Source organism: Pezoporus occidentalis, unplaced genomic scaffold, assembly GCF_034315485.1.
Source record: "Pezoporus occidentalis ecotype Australia unplaced genomic scaffold, CSIRO_AGI_Poc_V1 ctg26, whole genome shotgun sequence".
Lineage (NCBI taxonomy): Eukaryota > Metazoa > Chordata > Aves > Psittaciformes > Psittacidae > Pezoporus > Pezoporus occidentalis.
In genome coordinates, this window is record NW_026914502.1 from 1,087,719 (window position 1) to 1,106,485 (window position 18,767).

At 40.0% G+C, this 18,767-nt stretch overlaps 1 protein-coding gene across 3 annotated transcripts in view; it reads right to left on the reverse strand.

Moving 5' to 3' along the window:
• The window catches only part of CBLB (Cbl proto-oncogene B), a 118,107-nt gene that overhangs the window by 91,899 nt on the left and 7,441 nt on the right, over positions 1-18,767 (reverse strand). For all 3 annotated transcript variants that reach the window (XM_062623896.1, XM_062623895.1, XM_062623894.1), the window contains exon 3: positions 15,990-16,240. In XM_062623896.1, coding sequence (XP_062479880.1) covers positions 15,990-16,240 — 251 coding nt within the window. The remainder of the gene's footprint in view (positions 1-15,989; positions 16,241-18,767) is intronic.

The window sequence follows — 18,767 nt, forward strand, 5'->3', positions numbered from 1 at the left end:
CCTGGGAGCAAAGACAGTAACACAGGACTGGTCAAGAACATATTCTGAGCTACTCCAAATCAGTAAAAGTACATATGAACTTGAGACTTGACTTCAGTAAAGGCATGTCTTGCACATTAGAGTACATCCCAAGCTTTAAAATGTCAGTCTCTCACTGCATTATATTTATAGTCTGGCAAATTTATATCCTGCTCTTCCAAGCATAACTAAATCCTGCAGCTTAGAAAACTGCAAGGCTGATGAGTTCTGAAGTACCGCTCTATAAGGGTCACAGTTATCTTTAACATGGACAGGCTACTTACAGTGAAGGACAGTATCAGTACCATCAGCTCTACTACCTTCAGACATACCCTTCCACAAAGGGTCATAGGATTTCTTCAAGCTTTCTATAACTCCACCTATTCTTACATAGGTTAAATTTTATTAACAATGCTCTCGCTTGAAACACATCTAGACTAAGGGTTGCATTCATCATTTCTCCTATTCAAACTAGTGGTGAGAAAGCTATGTTACTGTATCTCAACCATCTTGCTCTGTCCTTTCATTTTGAAAGCCACAGGCTGATTTTAGGCTAAGCAGCCCCTATAGCCCATGGTATTGTCAGCTCAACAACTTCTGCAGCTTTAAGGCTGAACAGAAGTCATGCTGCCTGAGCCACTTGCTCATCACCAGTGAACATTTTATTCCCCACAGTCAGTTTTCTCTGTTCAGACATCACTCATTTCCCATAAGACACATCACCCAAACTCAAGGTTGCCAGAAGGTTTCCCAAGTCATTTCAAAGGGAAGCCTACATTTCTGTGTAGTTAGGTGAGCTTTACCCAGTCCATGCTTTCAGCTCTACTATCCTCCAGCTGATATCTATTAAACACACACAATGGATCATTGCTCAGTGAAGAGAGCATCAGATCTCCCACCCCCAAACTCCCCACAGGAGGAAAAAAGGGAGGGGTGGGAGGCTGGTGTAAAGGGACAGGAAATCTCTGTTATCAATAGACAACATCCTGTTAACTTCACTCACATGAGTCTATGTGATACATACACTCAGTAAGTGTTAAACTGAAACCAGAGCCTATAAAAAAAGAAGTCTTCTATCTGATGCCAGCTGCTACAACACTAAAATAGATAATATTTGGAGGACAGTTATTTATATGTAGCTGTGACTGCTCCCTGTAAGAACCCAAATACAAGGCAGGCAATGGGCCTTCCCCTTAATGTGAGAGGAAAACAATGTTTTGGGTTTTCTTCTTCCCTTTCCTTTTTCCTTCCCCCCACTTCTAGTCCCCAAGCAACTGGCTGCAGTTGGCCCTGCTCTAGCAGGAGGGTTGAACCAGATGCTCTCTGGAGGTACCTTCTCAAGCATTCTGATTCCCGGTTATCTCAGCCCTACGATCAGCATGTCCACTGGAAATGCAAGCACGACAAGATGTAAAATTAAAGAATTGACTCTCCAATACTAGCAACAATTGCTTTTATAGAAAGAGACTGAATTTCCATTACAGAAAGGTAACTAGATGACTATCAACTCAAAAAGGAGTCAAATATTAATCAGATTCCTATGAGATTTGATTCATGAGCTGCGTGAATCAAAGTCTGAAACGAGTTCCTGTGTATCCCCCACTTTGCCCCAAAGTACTATCTGTTCAGGCTCCACAGTTCAGCTGGGAGCATCTCTCCACTGAAAATGAAGACACTCATAAGGAGAGGCCCTCCCTGTGTCAGCAACAACAGCCAACACGGGGATAGGCATTTCTTAGGGCAATGTTGGTTTTGAGAAGAGCATCTCTTCGTTCAGTACTGCTGAAGACAAAACTCAGTGTGACCTTCGGAAACAAAAATTACATTATAAAAAAAAGCTTTAAAAAAAATCAAGACCTCTTCAATTTAGCTCTACAACCTTCACTGCGCCTTCAGAGATATTTGAATACTTCTATCTAAGAGCAGTAGTAGAGACACAGGTTTAATCCTGAATGAGTCATTAACGCCTACTGCTCAACTTGGCGCCTTTTCCACATGCTGTCAAAAAATTGTTTCTTGCCTCTACTACATGTAATTAACCCGCAAATGCTCTATTTCCAGTTACTGTAGCAGACATTAAGATTATTCTCCTGTTTTCAAGCAGTTAAAAACCAAATGTTTACAATTGATTAAATCCACTTGCTCTGTTCAAGAAAAAAAAATAAATCATAAAAAATCTAACTTTTGGTGAAAATTTAGTTATAAATTTTATTCTACTATTATACATTATATCTACTATGTGTATGCATGATGCCAGGTAATCTCCAAAAGAGTTTTTAATTCATCTTGGCAACCACCCACATGAAAAACAAATCTGTCCCAGTAACTATGTTTAATGTGCTAGCTCCTCCAGAAAAGACTGCCCTGATCTTTACAGCAAATCCCTAGAGCTGGAAGGGGTTCAATAAAGTCAAGTGTCTTCTGTGTATCTTCCCCTTATCAACATATGGAAGCAGCAAAAAACTGTAACATAACACTGTAATACAGAAATCATAGCAGGAGCCTGAAGGTCTGGAGAGGCTGTTCCTTGCAGTGCAATGAATAAGCTATATAATCCTAGAAAAATTACCTTCACACCTCTCTATCGCAATTTCTAAGATTTCTAGCTGAAGAAAACACCAAAAAGCTTTTAAATGTAAGAATTAAATACTGTATAAAAGGTGGAAATAGGGTCAAAATCCTGCTTCTGCTTATTTCACACATAATACTAACAGGTGGACCTTTGTGCAATGTGTATCAGCTACTAGGGGCTGAGGATAGGAATCAAATGCCTCAGAATCCTTGTCTGCATGTTGGACACTAATAGATATGATCATGTATCAACTTGCAGAAATATAATGCAACAATTAAAAATACTATTTAAAAATAAGCCTGCATGTGCATTTTTCATCAAGTTTTAGACAGCGACGACACATACGCAACTTTGATAAGCACAAAGTAATCCTTCACTAAACTTAACTGAAACAATTACGCCAAGTTTAAATGGGAATTTGAGGGGTTTTGAAGGCATCCAAGCAACCAAACACCAAACCCCCCTCCTTAAGCCTAGAAAACTATTTTGCCAAGTCAAATTTGAAATTCAGAGCAACTGCATCTCCAATAGTAAGCTAAGTAACATAAACCAAGAACCCTAGAATGCAGCTGTTACGTATATTTGTATTAGCTGAAGTGGTTTCCCCACACCCTCCAATCCAAACCAGTTAAGTGAGAAAAAAAGCAAAACCTCCATTTCTTTCATTCTTAATATGACCTCAGTCAATACTACAGATGGGGTAGAACTTTGCTAATTTAAATACACTGGGATAATGCCATCTTTCACAGAATCATTAATGCTGGAAGGGGCCTCTGGAGATCATCTGGTCCAACACCCCTGCCAAGACAGGGCCACCTAGAACATGTTACACAGGAACACGTCCAGGCAGGTTTTGAATGTCTCTGGAGAGGGAGACTCCACAAACTCCCTGGGCAGCCTGTTGCAGTGCTCTGCAAAAGCGTGCGTTGCTGGATTGTGATGCGTATATTCATCAGATATGTTACTGAGGTCACCTCTGCCCTGAAAACAAGCCTATTTTATCCTGCAAACCAGAAAATGCACCGATTCTCGGAAGTGTGCCCTAACAACGGCCTCTGGATGGAACGGTGGCAGAAGCAGCAGAGGCAGCAGCTCTGACAGGCAGGAACTTAGTGGTCAGAAGATACCTGGACAACCATTGTCTAGCATTCCCCTTAAAACTTGCGGTGTGGGATGCAGAAAATGAAAGCGAAGCAGTACAGTGATGCCACTTCATTTAAGTTATAAACAGAACACGTGACAAATTAGAACTGTAGTCGTGGGTACATTAGATTTGAATGGACATTCAGCTGTCTAATAAATCTTATTTAGTTCTTCACTCTGTAGAACACTCAAACCTTTCAACTGGCTTTGACTTAGCAGAGGTGGATAAACTTAGTTCATTCGCCGATTTAGCCACAAATTACAACTTAAATAGATACCACAAGCCAAATGGAATCAAATTAAATTACACATACTGAAACACTCCTCAGAGAGATACTGAATGTGAATGTTGATTTTTCAGTAACAAAGCACTGAGGTCACATACAGCAAGGGGAAACCAAGACATGTCCAGTCACACAGACAGCATTTTGTATCCTCCTTGTGAACTCTGTTCATGAATTAGATAAAGTATTCTAAGTGACTGAGCCTCTATCCATAAAAAGAGACTCAGAGAGAAGGGAGTCTAAGGCACTATTTGCTTTTATTACAAACTAAAGAACCCGTTGTGGGATACTAAATACATAACCTTAAAACAGAAAGCAGAATAATGCTGCTCCATGTTTACTGTTTTGCCAGAAAGTCAAAGGCCACAAAGTTACCAGATTCAAGTGCGGGGCAGTCAGGATTTCATATACTTTTCTCCTCCTTCACTCTTTCCTTACAAGCTTTTATGCTCTGACACTGACCGTGCTTAACACCTTCTAAAACTCAAAAAAGCAGCACAAAGCCAAATGCAATATATCCCAAGTTGCACCAAATTCAGTCCACTTACTTACTAGGTAGAACTAAGCCAGTCTGTTTTTAGCACTCATCTCTATGACACTGCTTTGTCCCACACTTCACAGACTTTCTAATCAATTTGAAGCGTTAATATCTTAGTACTATTTTGTTAGGACCAGAACAGTGAGAAAAGGTTTCAGCTATTTAATCTGGAAAGCACAAATGTAGGCTGCATCAGGTCGTTATCCTCTAGTGGTTCATTTGCAGATTTCTCCAAGCAAATTATACTAGACAGGGCAAATATTGAACTCGGAAGTAAAGCAAAGCTCCCAGTGCTATCAAGAGTCTAAGTTAAAACAGCTAAAGGGCAACTGTTTAAAAACAAAACTCTCTGAACATAAAAATCTAACTACCCTTTGTAACACCACTTGGAAGAGGTAAAGCACCATGCAAATAAAACTGCCACTCAGATCAGCATCATCAAAAAGAACATCAAAAAGCTTTCTGTGAAGGTCTGGTGAACACTTGCTAGACTAGCAAAACAGAAGTGTATTCTAATTATTTAAAGATGAAAGAATACCTATTTAAATGCATGTGATTGCTTGAATAGCCCCTGACAGGACAGGGGCTATTAGCTACCTATTTCTCTCCACTGCAACTTAAAAGGTATGTAAAATCTCAACTGCCAGTGTAAAACTACCCTGTAACATTGCCATCACAGACAGCTGTATTTGCTGACTACATTATTTTTCCTCCCCAGGGGCCATACATTTATCTTAAATTCATAGGGCTATCAAGCCTTGTAGAAGAAGAAACCCTGAGGACATTTTAGCAACAGCGTGGTAGGGAGGGAAGGCTAATCACAAAAATGAGGCAGAACAATTAGCGTGGCAGCTCCAGGGCATTTAGGCCATACAGAAACAAAAGTAATAGCAAAATAAGAAGTATGACCAATCCAAAGCTACCTGAACACCCTTTTTTCGTTACCATGACAAGGGTGTATTTTACCATGCAGGCAGTTACACTTGCATGGAGTATGCTGGCATAAAGAAAAAGGTATTTTTGTAATATAAACCCAGAAAACGTATGGTGTTCATGAAAAATGCCAGAAGGATACACAAAACCAGTACGTTGGCAACTACAATTTGTTAAGCAGAATCAAATCTATATAGCACGTAAATAACTCGCAAACACCCAGAATCTTTTCAAGCACTCACATTTGCATATGCACCCATCCCTGTTCCAATACTATTAAATGGTAACTTGAGAAACACTAAAGGAGGTTACTAAAGTTGCTCCCATCCTTGATGCGGAGTATTCAGAAGAAACATGTAAATATGAGCTCAGGCATGAGACATAGGAATTTAGACATCAGTCCTATGCTAAAAAGACAGAAACAGAACCATGAATAACTTCAGTAAAGGATCACATTCGGCAGATGGATAAAATCTGGATATGGACCGAATCCTCCAGTGACAGCTATAACCATCAGGGTATTACTGAAGAACACAACAGCTACTAACAATCTATGCATATTTCCTGCACTCTAAATTAGAGCTTTACACAACACTTAACACCTTAGTGACCTGCAGACTACACCACAGCCATGCTATTTTCTTGGACTAACATTAAAAGGAACTCAGATGATGCTGATTTATCTAATCAGAAGGGCAGATGGATTGTGTACGCAAAAAATAACGTGCCCTGAGCTCTGCTCACCTGATTACATCCGAGTCCAGGTCATCACCCAGATCATTCTTCCCCCTGCAACCTCCACCCACCTGAAAAAGGGGCCAAAAGGGTACACTACTGTTTGCTTCAGGATTTAAGCTCGCAGAGGAGGCTAAGCTCTTACAAAATCTGGGCTCACAGTTCTCTGCAGTCCAAGTTTCAAGTTCCAGAAGGTTCTCTGAATTTTGTAGGTGCAGGGGTTTGGTCCTTTGGTGGGACATTAACAGGGGGCTCGGAACAGAAAAGAAACATCTCCCATTATTGTTAATTGTCAATAATCACACCTAAGTAAATCCCAGGCTTATAAATTGACAACATTTTGGTTATGGCATGCAGATTTGAAACTATACTACCAAGTTACTGTTCAAGCACATAAACTCCATGCTAGAAGTCTGAGTATTTCAAAATCCAATCTCTATGTAGTCACTCCCATACTATGCAATCTGCATGTCCTGCCACACAGTTTGCTTGAGCAGGGAAGTTAGACTAGATTATCCCCAGTGGTGTCTTCCAGCCTCAACCATTCTGTACGAATCTGTGTAAGTATTATAAAAAATATCACTTTTTAGAGTAGGAAACAGACACAAGGCCAAGCACAAGGCCACTTTATTGTACTAAAAATCTCTTACAATCCTTCAAAACCAGTGGCATCCACTATAGCTTCATTTCACTTCAGGGTGAGGTACTGCTTCAGTGTTGGAAAAGTAAGAAGAGTCTATCATGACACCATGCCTCTGGAGATCTTCCACTCAGTTTGCAATATGGTGCTTTAATTTGGCTTATGTTCACCTGGCAAAAACTCACACTTGAAAACTACAATGGCTGAGACCACGTGTGAAGTTCCAACACAGAGACAACTTTGATACACAGGCGAAACCAAAGCTCTTAAAATAGGGAATTAATTCTGGAAACGCTGACACATCCTTAACACCATGAGTGGGCGCCAATATAATACACACATTGTGTACACATATGTTGCTGTCTTCCTGGGAAGCTTAACTGAAAGCCCACATGGTTGATGTGGGACAGCAGGAATGCCTCTTTGAAAGCACTCATCCTGCTTATTCATAATACCTCAAATGAAACCCAAGGCATATGGTAAAATTATGCTGCTTCACAAAACAGCACTTATGACAGTGAGCAATCCTTTCAAATCGAAACTACCCATGATACTTCAGCGAAAAACCCCTACCTTGTTGACTGAACTTAGACATCATATTAAATGTTTAAATGAAAACAAATCTTAAAAGCTAGAATTTGAAGTAATCAACACAGTTTAATAAATTGAGCTGCATCCACTACAAAAAAGCATATTTTAGTTGCCTTTTTTTGCTAAAGCATACACCCACAAGAAAGGGTCGAACTCCCCAAAGAGTAATGAAACAATAGATGGACCATCTGCTGCAAATTGCAACTCCAGGAATAGAGTATATGCGAGTTCTCCTAAAATCACCATTACCTTCCCTTTTTGTTTCACACCAGATTCTTGTCTTTGCAAAGCTTTTAAAAACAAGCACAAACAAAACTGCTGCCCCGCAGGAAAGCTGTAAGAGCTTCCAGGCATGAATGCACAGGGTGAAGTGTGACATGACATGTCCTTTGAGAAATCCTATTCCTCTTGGCAATTCTAATCTATAGACCAGATTCCACTGCCAAATATTCTGCCTCCTGTGTCACACAGCAAATGGCTGGCATTTATGGAACTCGTGCTCCACAAGGGTACAGAAGGATGTGACAGGTATCTTAAATACCACCTCCATGGATATCCATAACTTAATGTCTTCACAGCTGTCAGCTGATTTCACTGTAAGGCTTACTTGTCATCATCACCCCACCTTATTTATGCACTTCAAGCTTAAGGCAGTCAGAGCTCCCCAGCAGTCTTAAAGCAAGCGTGAACCAGTAACTGCCCAAGGAAAAGACTGCCTTGGAAAGCCTTCCTGCAGAGCAGAGGATTACCTGAGAAAGCAGCACAAGTAAACAGAGGAATGGTACATTTACCCTTCTTTTTCCTGACAGCTGTTTACAAACTGCTGTAGCAGACAGGATTCTTCTGTTCCATTATAAATGAGGGATTTAACCACTAGAAACTTTTACCATGTTAAGATAGATAATAGGAGAAGGGTGCTGACTTTTTTTACTTCGTTTTTATTGACTAAACATAAGCGAATTGATTTCTGTAATATTTTAAAGACTCATTTCTTCAGTAGCTATCACCTTTTCGGGAGCTGGGTGGGTTGGGCTTAGGGGATTCAAGACAGCGCCTATGGCAGACCGCCTTCCAGTCATCCACTCAAATAACAAACTGCATTCCCAGAATCACGGATTTAATAAAGCACTGATTTTTAAAACAAATACCCAGATACCCTCTAAGTCCATTGAAAATTCATTTTAATATTCTAACAAACTATGAGTTATCTTTTATGTCGCCCATTCCAGTTCAGCATTAGTAACAATGAATTCATACAACAAACAAATGAAAACTCTTAAAAACACTCAGCCCTTTCAGAAGAGCACTTCTATGGGTGCTTCCTTTAAGCCACTAAAAAACTGGTCCATGGTGCTCAAACATGCCTCTTCCATGCATGTGGCTTCACTAAAGACAAAGTGACTGTCAGGATCCATGATCCTCACCTTCACAGCTTCCCTACCCCATTTTTTGCTCCATCCCGACGGAAGCAGAAAAAGGAGACAAAACAAACAACTCTTCCTCAGTGACACTTAAGACAATTTCATAAGGGAAGGTTCCTTTTAGACAATCATCTGTCAGACAGACAGGCGTGTAGATAATGAAACCACATATGCGTAGAGTGAAGAGCAGCTGCGTACCAACTGGGTCACCCGTGACCCATACTACCGAACACCTCCCAGATGAGCTCTGTCTTTTCACATTACAGGGCTCTGTAAGCGATTTGAGGCCCGTTCCTCGTAGGGCATTAATTATGGGGATTACCAGTAAAAGGAAACACATGAACAGGATGTTACATACTTTTTACTTGCTTTGAATCTTTGTCTATTTGCTACAGCTATGAATTAAGGAATAGGAAGGAGATGCAGAGCTCTGAACAAAATAATACAATACAGTCTTCCAAGTCTATGATCCTAAAGAAGCTCATTTAAAAAGCATACAGGGAGAGAGGATTTCAGCCTGCTGACATATGACTTCCTCAGCTAGACAAAACAAATTGACTATATATGCCACATTTTCTGTATTTTCCCAATTGCAGCACAGAACATGTACCATTAAGTTGTAAAAACACTGAAGCATTGGCCACTGGGAATGAGCTGTCAGTAAGACACAGTTATGAAGTGCTTAAAAATTCAAATGAATTTAGAACATACACAAGCTTTTCTCGATGCTCCTGTCATCCACCATTACTCTGCTACTATATAGCCAAAAAGCATAATACAGCTGTGAGTAGTAGCCCTAAATACTACTCTTTATTCCAGGACAACCCAAAAGTGCTGCACTATGAACTGAATGCCATAATACTTAGACATTGCGTGACCTATGATGACTGAGGTAACCAGGAAAAAGTAACCTAATTAGAAATAAATCATAGGTGTCCAAACTCTGTTCTAAGAAAAATACCAACACAGCCTTCTGATGATGACCCACTCGGTGTTATCGAGATGACCTAGTGACTGAATGCGTGCTTTTCACATTTTAGTGTTTAAAAGCTGAAACTTAGAGCATTTCATTACAAAAGCACTAGGGTTTTGGTCTGTTTTTTCCCCCCTAATATTTTAAAAACAAATACTTGGAAATAAGAATAAAAAAAAAAAGATAACATGGACCGCTCCTTTATTGCTGGTATATTAGGCAAGCAGATGTCCTTTACAGAGACTGTCACCACTTTTAATGACCACCTATTCTTCCCTGTTCATTTTGTCATCCTATATTGCCTTCTGAAGTGAAGCAGAACAGTGTAAAAAACCAATGTGTCAGTACAGACACTGCATCAGTCATACTGCAGAACCCTAGAGACAGAGCTGTCATTAGGTTTCTCACAAAGGAAATGAATATATAAACACATGTAAAGTCTGCAAGACTGATTCACCTACCTGTGCTTTTTGAGAGCTTTCACACCTACGCAGATATAAATGTTACAGCGTCTTAATTCGGCAGCATCATCACATGCACTTTCTACAGGTATAAATGATAATGCAAAGTGCAACAAGGGAAAGATGAGACCGCATATTTCCCTTCACAACAAGCTGAACCCTGCTCAGATGTGACTGTCAACATCACATTACTTGTCAGAAAATGTCTGAAAGAGACCTTGCATTAACATAGAAAATGCTGCCCCATTTTATAAGAGTTCAATGCGGAAGACAAATGAAGCGCACCCCTCTTCTACCAAACTAGATATGAATCAAGGATCTAAATCAATCAGAAGAATTTACAAACCATTATTCCTTCATTTAGGATTTTCTGTGGTTTTAAACTCCTTGTCCTCCTCTGCAATCTGAATAAACACTTGCTTTTCAGTTATTTTGGTACCAATACTTCCTTTGTTCTCATTTGGTACCCCCCCCCAGCAGTGAAGATGATCAAACACATCTAACAAAATTAAAGATCACTTCGCAACAGCAATCCCACTGCCTGTTTGCATTAATGGTGAAAACAAGCCACCACAACCATTGGTAACCTCCACATGTTCTCACATGCCCTTTGCAACAAGGCTCTTTGTCTGAAAGGTGTGTTTGTATAACATTCCTTGCTTAATTCCAAGGTCTTGCACGTGGCTCAGGGCAATCCCAAGCACAAATACAGACTGAGAGCAGCCCTGAGGAGGACTTGGGGGTGTTGGTTGACAAAAAGCTCAACGTGAGCCGGCAGTGTGCACTCACAGCCCAAAAGCCAGCCGATTGCTGGCCTGCATCAAAAGGAGCATGGCCAGCAGGTTGAGGGAGGGGATTCTCCCCTTCTACTCTGCCCATGTGAGACCTCACCTGAAGCACTGCATCCAGCTCAGGGGCTCCCAACGCAAGATGTGGCCCTGTTAGAGCGAGCCCAGAGGAGGGTCACACAGACGATGCTGGAGCACCTCTCCTCTATGAAGGCAGGCCAAAGCTATCTTAACCTATCCAAATAAAATCATCCTGAATTAACAATGTACACTTGTGATCCTTCTCTTGATCAACAAAATCTCCTCTTTCTGGAGACACAAGCAAGTGACAAGGCTAGCTAAGTTATAAACTTCCTAACTTCCTGGAAACAAAACACCAAGTTGTGGTGTAAGATGAGGTTATTCAAAGTAGGGTAAGCTACTTCTCACTTAACACAGGACAGGAGTACTGCTACTGGGTGGCAGCTGACATAACTGAAATCAATCCTGATGCTTACCCTTGTAACTTCTTATCAAGCCTGTACTTTGAGAATAAAGAGGGAATAGGCTGGAACTTCAACAGTAGAAGGGTCCCTACCAACAATGCTGTGTCCTTTTCATGTGCCAATTTGGGACTTGATTCAAGAACCACTAACTGATCTTCAGCTGTCAACACAGACTTAAGGCAGAGAAATGGAATACATTATAAATCCACTAATCAACAGGAACAAAGAAGAACCTGATTTGTCACTTGAACCACAGGTGTAAGACCTCCCTAGAAGACATATAGAATATAAGAATTCCACCCTATCAATACACTAAACCAAGCTGTAAAGTCTAGAAACATGCAATTTGAATCAAAACACCAAATGGCCAGATATGCAAGAGAATTTAGCAAGACTTTCTGTACAGGAACAGGAGTGGTTTTGTGATCCCCTTGAGAGGCTTCCTTGACTCTGGCTTTCCCTACATACACACCTCTCTGCACATCAAGCCCCGGAACACCTCAGCTCTTCCAATCTTCATCTGTTCTGCCCACTATTGAAGAAATACCCATTTCTCCCGTTATCTTCCTCTCCCACTTCTGCAATGGCACTTGAACGCACACAGCCAACCAATTCTGGCTGAACCAAGAAGCATTTAACTGATTACTAAAAATAAATATCCACCCTGGTTTAACACTTTCCTCTTCTCTGCACACACAGAGCACATAGCAGAAGGCAGAGAATGCTGAAACGAACAAGTTCCATCCCAAAACATATTTGTCCACAGACACAATTTACAGGCAAGCACAAGAAAACTCTCACATTTGTCTCCATTACTAAGAAATGGTTGTGTTAGCCCTGAAGACGATGTCCAGCATCTTGAATGAATCTATATGTACACTCCCCATTGCTACTTTACTCCTTCTCTAGCCATTACTGTAACTTAAGTGCTTGGTTTCTACACCTGGCTAACATATTTGTTTGAAAAAACTACCAGTCTACAGAGTTTTGATTTTTTTTTTCCTGGATGCATAATTCTGGAATGCAGCAAGAAAAAAGGGAAGTTTGGACTTGACAGAAATGACGTTTTCCAGCTTTAGTCCACTTCCCAATAAACAACAAAGGAGACGGGGAAAAAAAAGAATCACAACCAAAATCCCAGACCCTCAAAGACACAGAAAGACTTTTAAGAAAAGCAGATGTACCTGAATCTGAAAATTTAACAAGCCTGTACTAATAACCTTTAAAAAGTAAAATGTGTGACCCAAAAAAACAGCTTTAAAATACTTCATACTTAGAAAAACTGAAGCTCAGCCTAAATCTAGCACAGTTTACCACATTTATTAAACACCATCCCTTACTTCACTAAGCAAGAGGACTATGGGAGGACGTAAGTTGATACCAGACACCATACCCTGAAGGTAGATGCAATTCATAAACAATAAGCTTTTTTAAATGTCTCCGGGGGTACCGATTCAACCACTTCCCCAGGCAGCCTGTTCTAACACTTGTCAGCCCTTTCGGTGAAGAAGTTTTAACCTGCTATCTAACCTAAACCACCCCTGACACAGCTGGAGGCAAAGGTCCTTTCCAGCCCTAACTATTCTATCATTCTATGAATAAGCTTGCAAGCTGTATTTTCTCTGCTTAGCAAGAATCACCCAAGATTACAGAATGAAAGCACCAACTACTCTTAAACATCATGTGTGTCTGACATGGAACACAGAGAGGCGACACCATCACAGTATAAACTTTTGTTTGCTGTATATGCCATTTCTACATGATCTGACTTATCTTGGTTCATCCGCAGGATCTTTAGGAATTAAAATTCATGGCAAGTTCTTCACAATAGAGCAATTTTTGTGTCATCATCAGGCAAATAAAATCACGTTTACTTTGGCACTGGTTCCTAAAAGTACCATCACTATAGAAGTTAAAGATTATTCAATAACCCTAATAAGGTTAAAAGTATACCAATGAAATACAGAGAGAGAACGCTTTCAAATGCAGCCTGAAAATAAGAAAGCCTCTCCTTTTCACGATGACTTTTTAATCTAGAAACTAGAGACAAACACAAAACAAAACAGAAATGTAAGACTGAAAACCACAGATACGGGCCAGGTGTCAACATGAAAGGTTTTGGGTTTGCCTTTTCTGAAAGCTGACTGCACATCCATTTGGACATTCATTTTAAAACCATCTGCAAAAACATTTATTTAAGCAATTTGCATCATAACCCTAAATAGCATTACTCAGATGTATTTGGAAACAACGAAGCTAAAAACATTTAACAGCTTCTTTTACTCACTTCCCAAACATTAACATGATGATGTATGTTGAAGCACTGCTGAGCAAACAATCGCCTAGGCATAGGGCTCAGCAAGCAAGCACTCTTTCATTGAGCTTCCAACTAGGGTACACACTCTGGTGATAAAACACCACCAGTAGATGAAGGATGGTGCCCTGAAGTTCAAAGGTGTAGACTTCAACTTAACAATGGCATGACACATGAAGTGCTGAAACAGTGCTTACTCTTTTTGTTTGTTTAAGCATTTTGAGAGACAGAATGCAGATTCTGTAGGAAACACAGCAGTTTCAGCACAGCAGAAACAGTTCTATTGTACTCCTTTCCTCAAGCTTCGAAATCCACCTGACAGGCAAAATAAGAGTTGTCACCTTCTGAGATACCAATTTAGAGCGCCTGAAGTAGTTACTGCGACTCAGTGCACTTCATTACTATGTTTTAAAATCCCTCCTCTCCAATCATCTCGCAAATAAATGACAGTAAATACGCTAACTGCACCTTCTTCAAAACCAGTCTGCTTCACAGAAGACATCCTTATATCACCACTGTTACCTTTATGCAGGAAATGAAGCGGGTAACTGCAAAGAAAAGAGCAGCTTGACCAACCAGATAGAGTTTCTCAGACAGTTTGAGTGACTGTACTCAGTATATAGCAGACTGTTTTGAAAAACTGACACAGAAACTGGCTTTAATTTATTGCTAACTGTAAGCAAAACCATAAGTAAATCTGGGTTTCATACAACATAAGGAAGTCAAAATAAAACCTGTTTACATAATGCAACCGTTTATGTCAAATTTCCCTTACCGTAAAAAGCTCCGATTTCCTCTGCAACACAATGACTTCTGCACATACAAGAAATGGGGTGATAAAAAAAGAACCCATAGGCTCAGTGCTGAGCAATTTTTCCAGGGGTTCTGGAAAGAACACATCTACAGGGACAAGTCTTCCTTATGAACCCAAGCAGAAGTCTTATCGCTAACATAATTCAAACAGTGTATTTTGCTCCTCCTAGGCAAACTGCTGCAAGTGTATTTGCAATTGGACAGTCTTTACATACTTGAAAGAAAAATCCTTTGACATTAGGCAAGCTTCAGCCACCCCATCAAGCACAGGAGACTACCAGAATATACTGAATAGCTATAATCATGGCTAGAAATCTGTCAGGAGCATATGTATAAATCAAACATAACAGCAGTGACATTTACAAGAATGTAGGCATTTCACTGCTTCTGCCAACGCTTTCACCAGCTGTAAAACTATACTGCAACCCTGCCTCTGAGCTCAGGTGCAGACAGAATGGCAGGCATTCAATCCTCCCTCCGCTTCCTCTCTATCTCCCACCCTTCACTATCTCCTTTAAAATGGGGAGACTCTGGAAACAGCGTCATATCTTTTGCTTTAACAGATTTAAAGCTATGCCATGCATGACAGAGTCTAATTGCCACAATACTACTGCACCCCTTCTAAAATGGAACTGCAGATTTTGCAAAGGTTCTAGAAATACCATTTTTTAAATGTCAGGCAACAAAATCAAGTATTAAAACCCTCCTCACTCACCACCAAGAGTACACAAAGTGGACATTAATCCCTGTTATTAAAACGGAACCACTGCAGATCAGGAATCCATTAGGTTTCTGAAAAGGCTTTTCTGCACCAAACTAACATTATCATCACCTTATGCCAACATCACATAATATCTCAGAAATGTGAATATTGCTTTGCTCCATTTCATAGCTTGTATAAACTGTAAGTCAATACTCATCATGGCTCCCACAGTTCTAAGAACTGGAGTAGGGAGATCAAGCTCAATCCAAGTAACAGTCACTCCCTGCCAGAGGGAAAACTACATACTGTAAGGCGCTGTGAATAAGTAATTACAACAAAGTGAATGTTTTATGGAGGAAATGCACTTGGTTTTAAGGTCACAAAGCGACAGATAAGAGCACACAGTGGAACAAACCCAGCAAATGACTGACTGACCTGCAGGGTCAATGAATCCAAACCATAAATATTTCTGCTCTTTAAAGAATTAATAATGTCAAAACACAATGGCTGCAGATAAACAGTGTTAAGAATGCAGACAAGCCAGACAATCTACTCCATACTCAAATATTTCACCTACCTGTCCTGTGACTGCTCCTCGTACATTCTTTCCTTCCCTTCTTTGAAGAGTCTTATAGCCCGTTTAGATTTCTTCATGAGGCTGTCGATGTAGATTTTAAAATACTCATTCTCACTGAGCTGGGCAAGTTTCTGGTTGTCATCATATTTGCTCAGGATAAGTCGTAAATGTTGGTAAGTGTCAGGTAAAATGTCAAGTATGTAAGGTGGGCTGTTCTTCAGTTGAAGCTTCGGGTTTTGGCACAATCTTACCTACAAATGAAAACAAGAGAACGTAAAAGATACGTCGAGGCAAAAACTGATCTGACATCTTAACAGATGTAAGCATCTTCACTAACCTTCAAGCACAAACAGCTAAATGCTACTTCATTTACATTGCACAAAGCCCCAACATAGTCTCTAATGTCAAAGGACGTAAAGTTTAACTTAATTCTTTCACATCTACAAAAAGCCAATAAGCTTACATAGCTGTGGGCTCTGCATTTAAAGCAAGATTGTATTTGCCTGCCTATTATATGCTAAGGAGCATATTATCAAAACAGAGTATGCAACTAATGCCATGAACAGTACTTTCCTATGGATCTGTTTGCTACAGGTGAACTTCCCTATGGATGTTGAAATGTCTATTAAGAACTGACCTTGTCACCTGCTGGCTCTCTCTTTATCCAACAATATAACCTCTTGGAACCTATAGGAATTTTAAGTTTGAAAGGTCTACACAAATGAAAGTGGTCTGAACTATTCCACTGATTCAAAAGATGGTAGTTATGACACACAGAACTTAAGCCACTCACAAACAAGTATTATAAACCAGGAAACAAAACATTATACACCCAGTGTTTTCCCATTCATGGCTGTAATAAAAGATAACAACTTAATGGACTTGGAATCATTATGCTTCTAAACAGCACAAAAATTAATTTATATATTATAGATATAAAATTATATATATAATAAAGATTATATATATTAAAGAATAAGCTTCAGATGAACTGAACACCTTTATTTGAATCTACTCTCCGCTATAATGTTTATGGAAGAAGGTGGTACTGTTTCTGTTTCCTAAAAACAAGGTTAGAGTAATCATCACCTGGCTACCTAGATTCTCTGGTAGTTTGTTCTTTGATGCTCTGTTCTAGAAAGCAAAAGAGATCAAAGCTAACAGGTAGGTTTTGAGTGCTACTGCACTGAACTATCTATGCTCACTAAAACTCTGCAGAGGGACACGTTCTAGATGTGTGTGCAGCTGTACACGTGCAAATACTTTTGACAAAATTAAGTCCTTACGGTATTAAAGTTTCACAGGTATCATTTGGGGATTGCCACGTTATGTATCAGTGACTTTGACATTCTTTTGACATAACTAAGGAGGCTGCAAAAACATCTTAATACTGCTAAAAGCAGATCCCTATTCCTACTAGTGTATCAACTTCAAAAGAGTGCAGTCTTGAGCATTCTGGGGTGGAGGGAGGGAAAGGACAGACACAGACTTGTCTCCTATAACATTCACATCTAAACTTAAAGCTGTATCAATATTGCTGACCCGTCCTTCAATTTCTAGATCTAAACCATTATGAAATTCACTGTCTTAATACAGTTGCCACTAGCAGACCTTCACGTACCACAATCAGCAAAGCAAACACATTCTTTTTCCCTTCAGAAACAAGCACGAAAACACACCAGGCAGTTAGATTTAGGTTAATGGGGGTCACAAATGGAGAAACAGATATAGAAGAGCGGACAAAAGCCCTACCAAGTTTTACAAAGTAAGAAGTCTAGTCATGACTTTTACAACAGCTCCCCTCATTTCACTGATCACTGGTCACTTCAGTAATCTGCATTATTCTTTCAACTGCTCGCCCAAGCAATGGATGAGGAACACCCTTCTGATGTGTTGTACAACACACAGTCCTTCCCACAGAGAAATTTACACTCTCAGTAGGAAACAGAAAGCACAGCAGATAGATGCTGGCAAACATGCATACATGAGCATAACACAGTTCAACATGCTAAAGCGGTTCAGGGCAGCAGCAGTTAAGCATTTCTAGATATAAACACCAAAGTTTCAAGGCAAGCTCTAACTCTAAAATAATTCAGTGGCTCACAAAAGAATTATGCCCAGGTTGAGGAAGAAGCTGGGAGGAAACAACAATAGGGAAAAAAAAAAGTAAAGCACAAAGATGTTTGCTCATCTCTTCATCAGGTGACAAAGTCTGGAACCGCACTCTATAACTGCAAGAGCGAGACAGTAAGAGACTCTGAAAATAACCTGTTTATATTTCATGTGATAAAGATGCTCTTTATCAAGACAAAGACAAAGACAACAAGGTTCAAGTTGTGGGTTAGGAGATGCCTGAAGCAGCATTCTCAAAGAGTGAAGGCTGGATGCGATGGCATTCTTCCAAGGTCAGAAAAACAAGCTGAACTTACCGATACACAAAAATAGCAAGGCCTCAATGAGAGATTTAGGTGAATGGATTGATCTGAAGGATTCAGACACAACTTCTATAACAGCAGTTCAAGTGAAATTGTCTGAGTGAAGGCAGGATGAAGACCAAAGGTCCTAGCAGGGACTTAAGGAGATGAAATGTTTTCTTTTAGTTATGCTGAAGTTCAGCTGACAGACAGAACTCCAGGAGATTTCAGAAACACGAGGAAAGAATTTTGTTTTTCATGTGCAGATATGAAAACCACCCATGCAGAGACACACGCGAATTTCTTTTTGCAGAAGAGTTACAAGAACAGGAATCCCAAGGGAAAACCTTTATGAAAAACACAT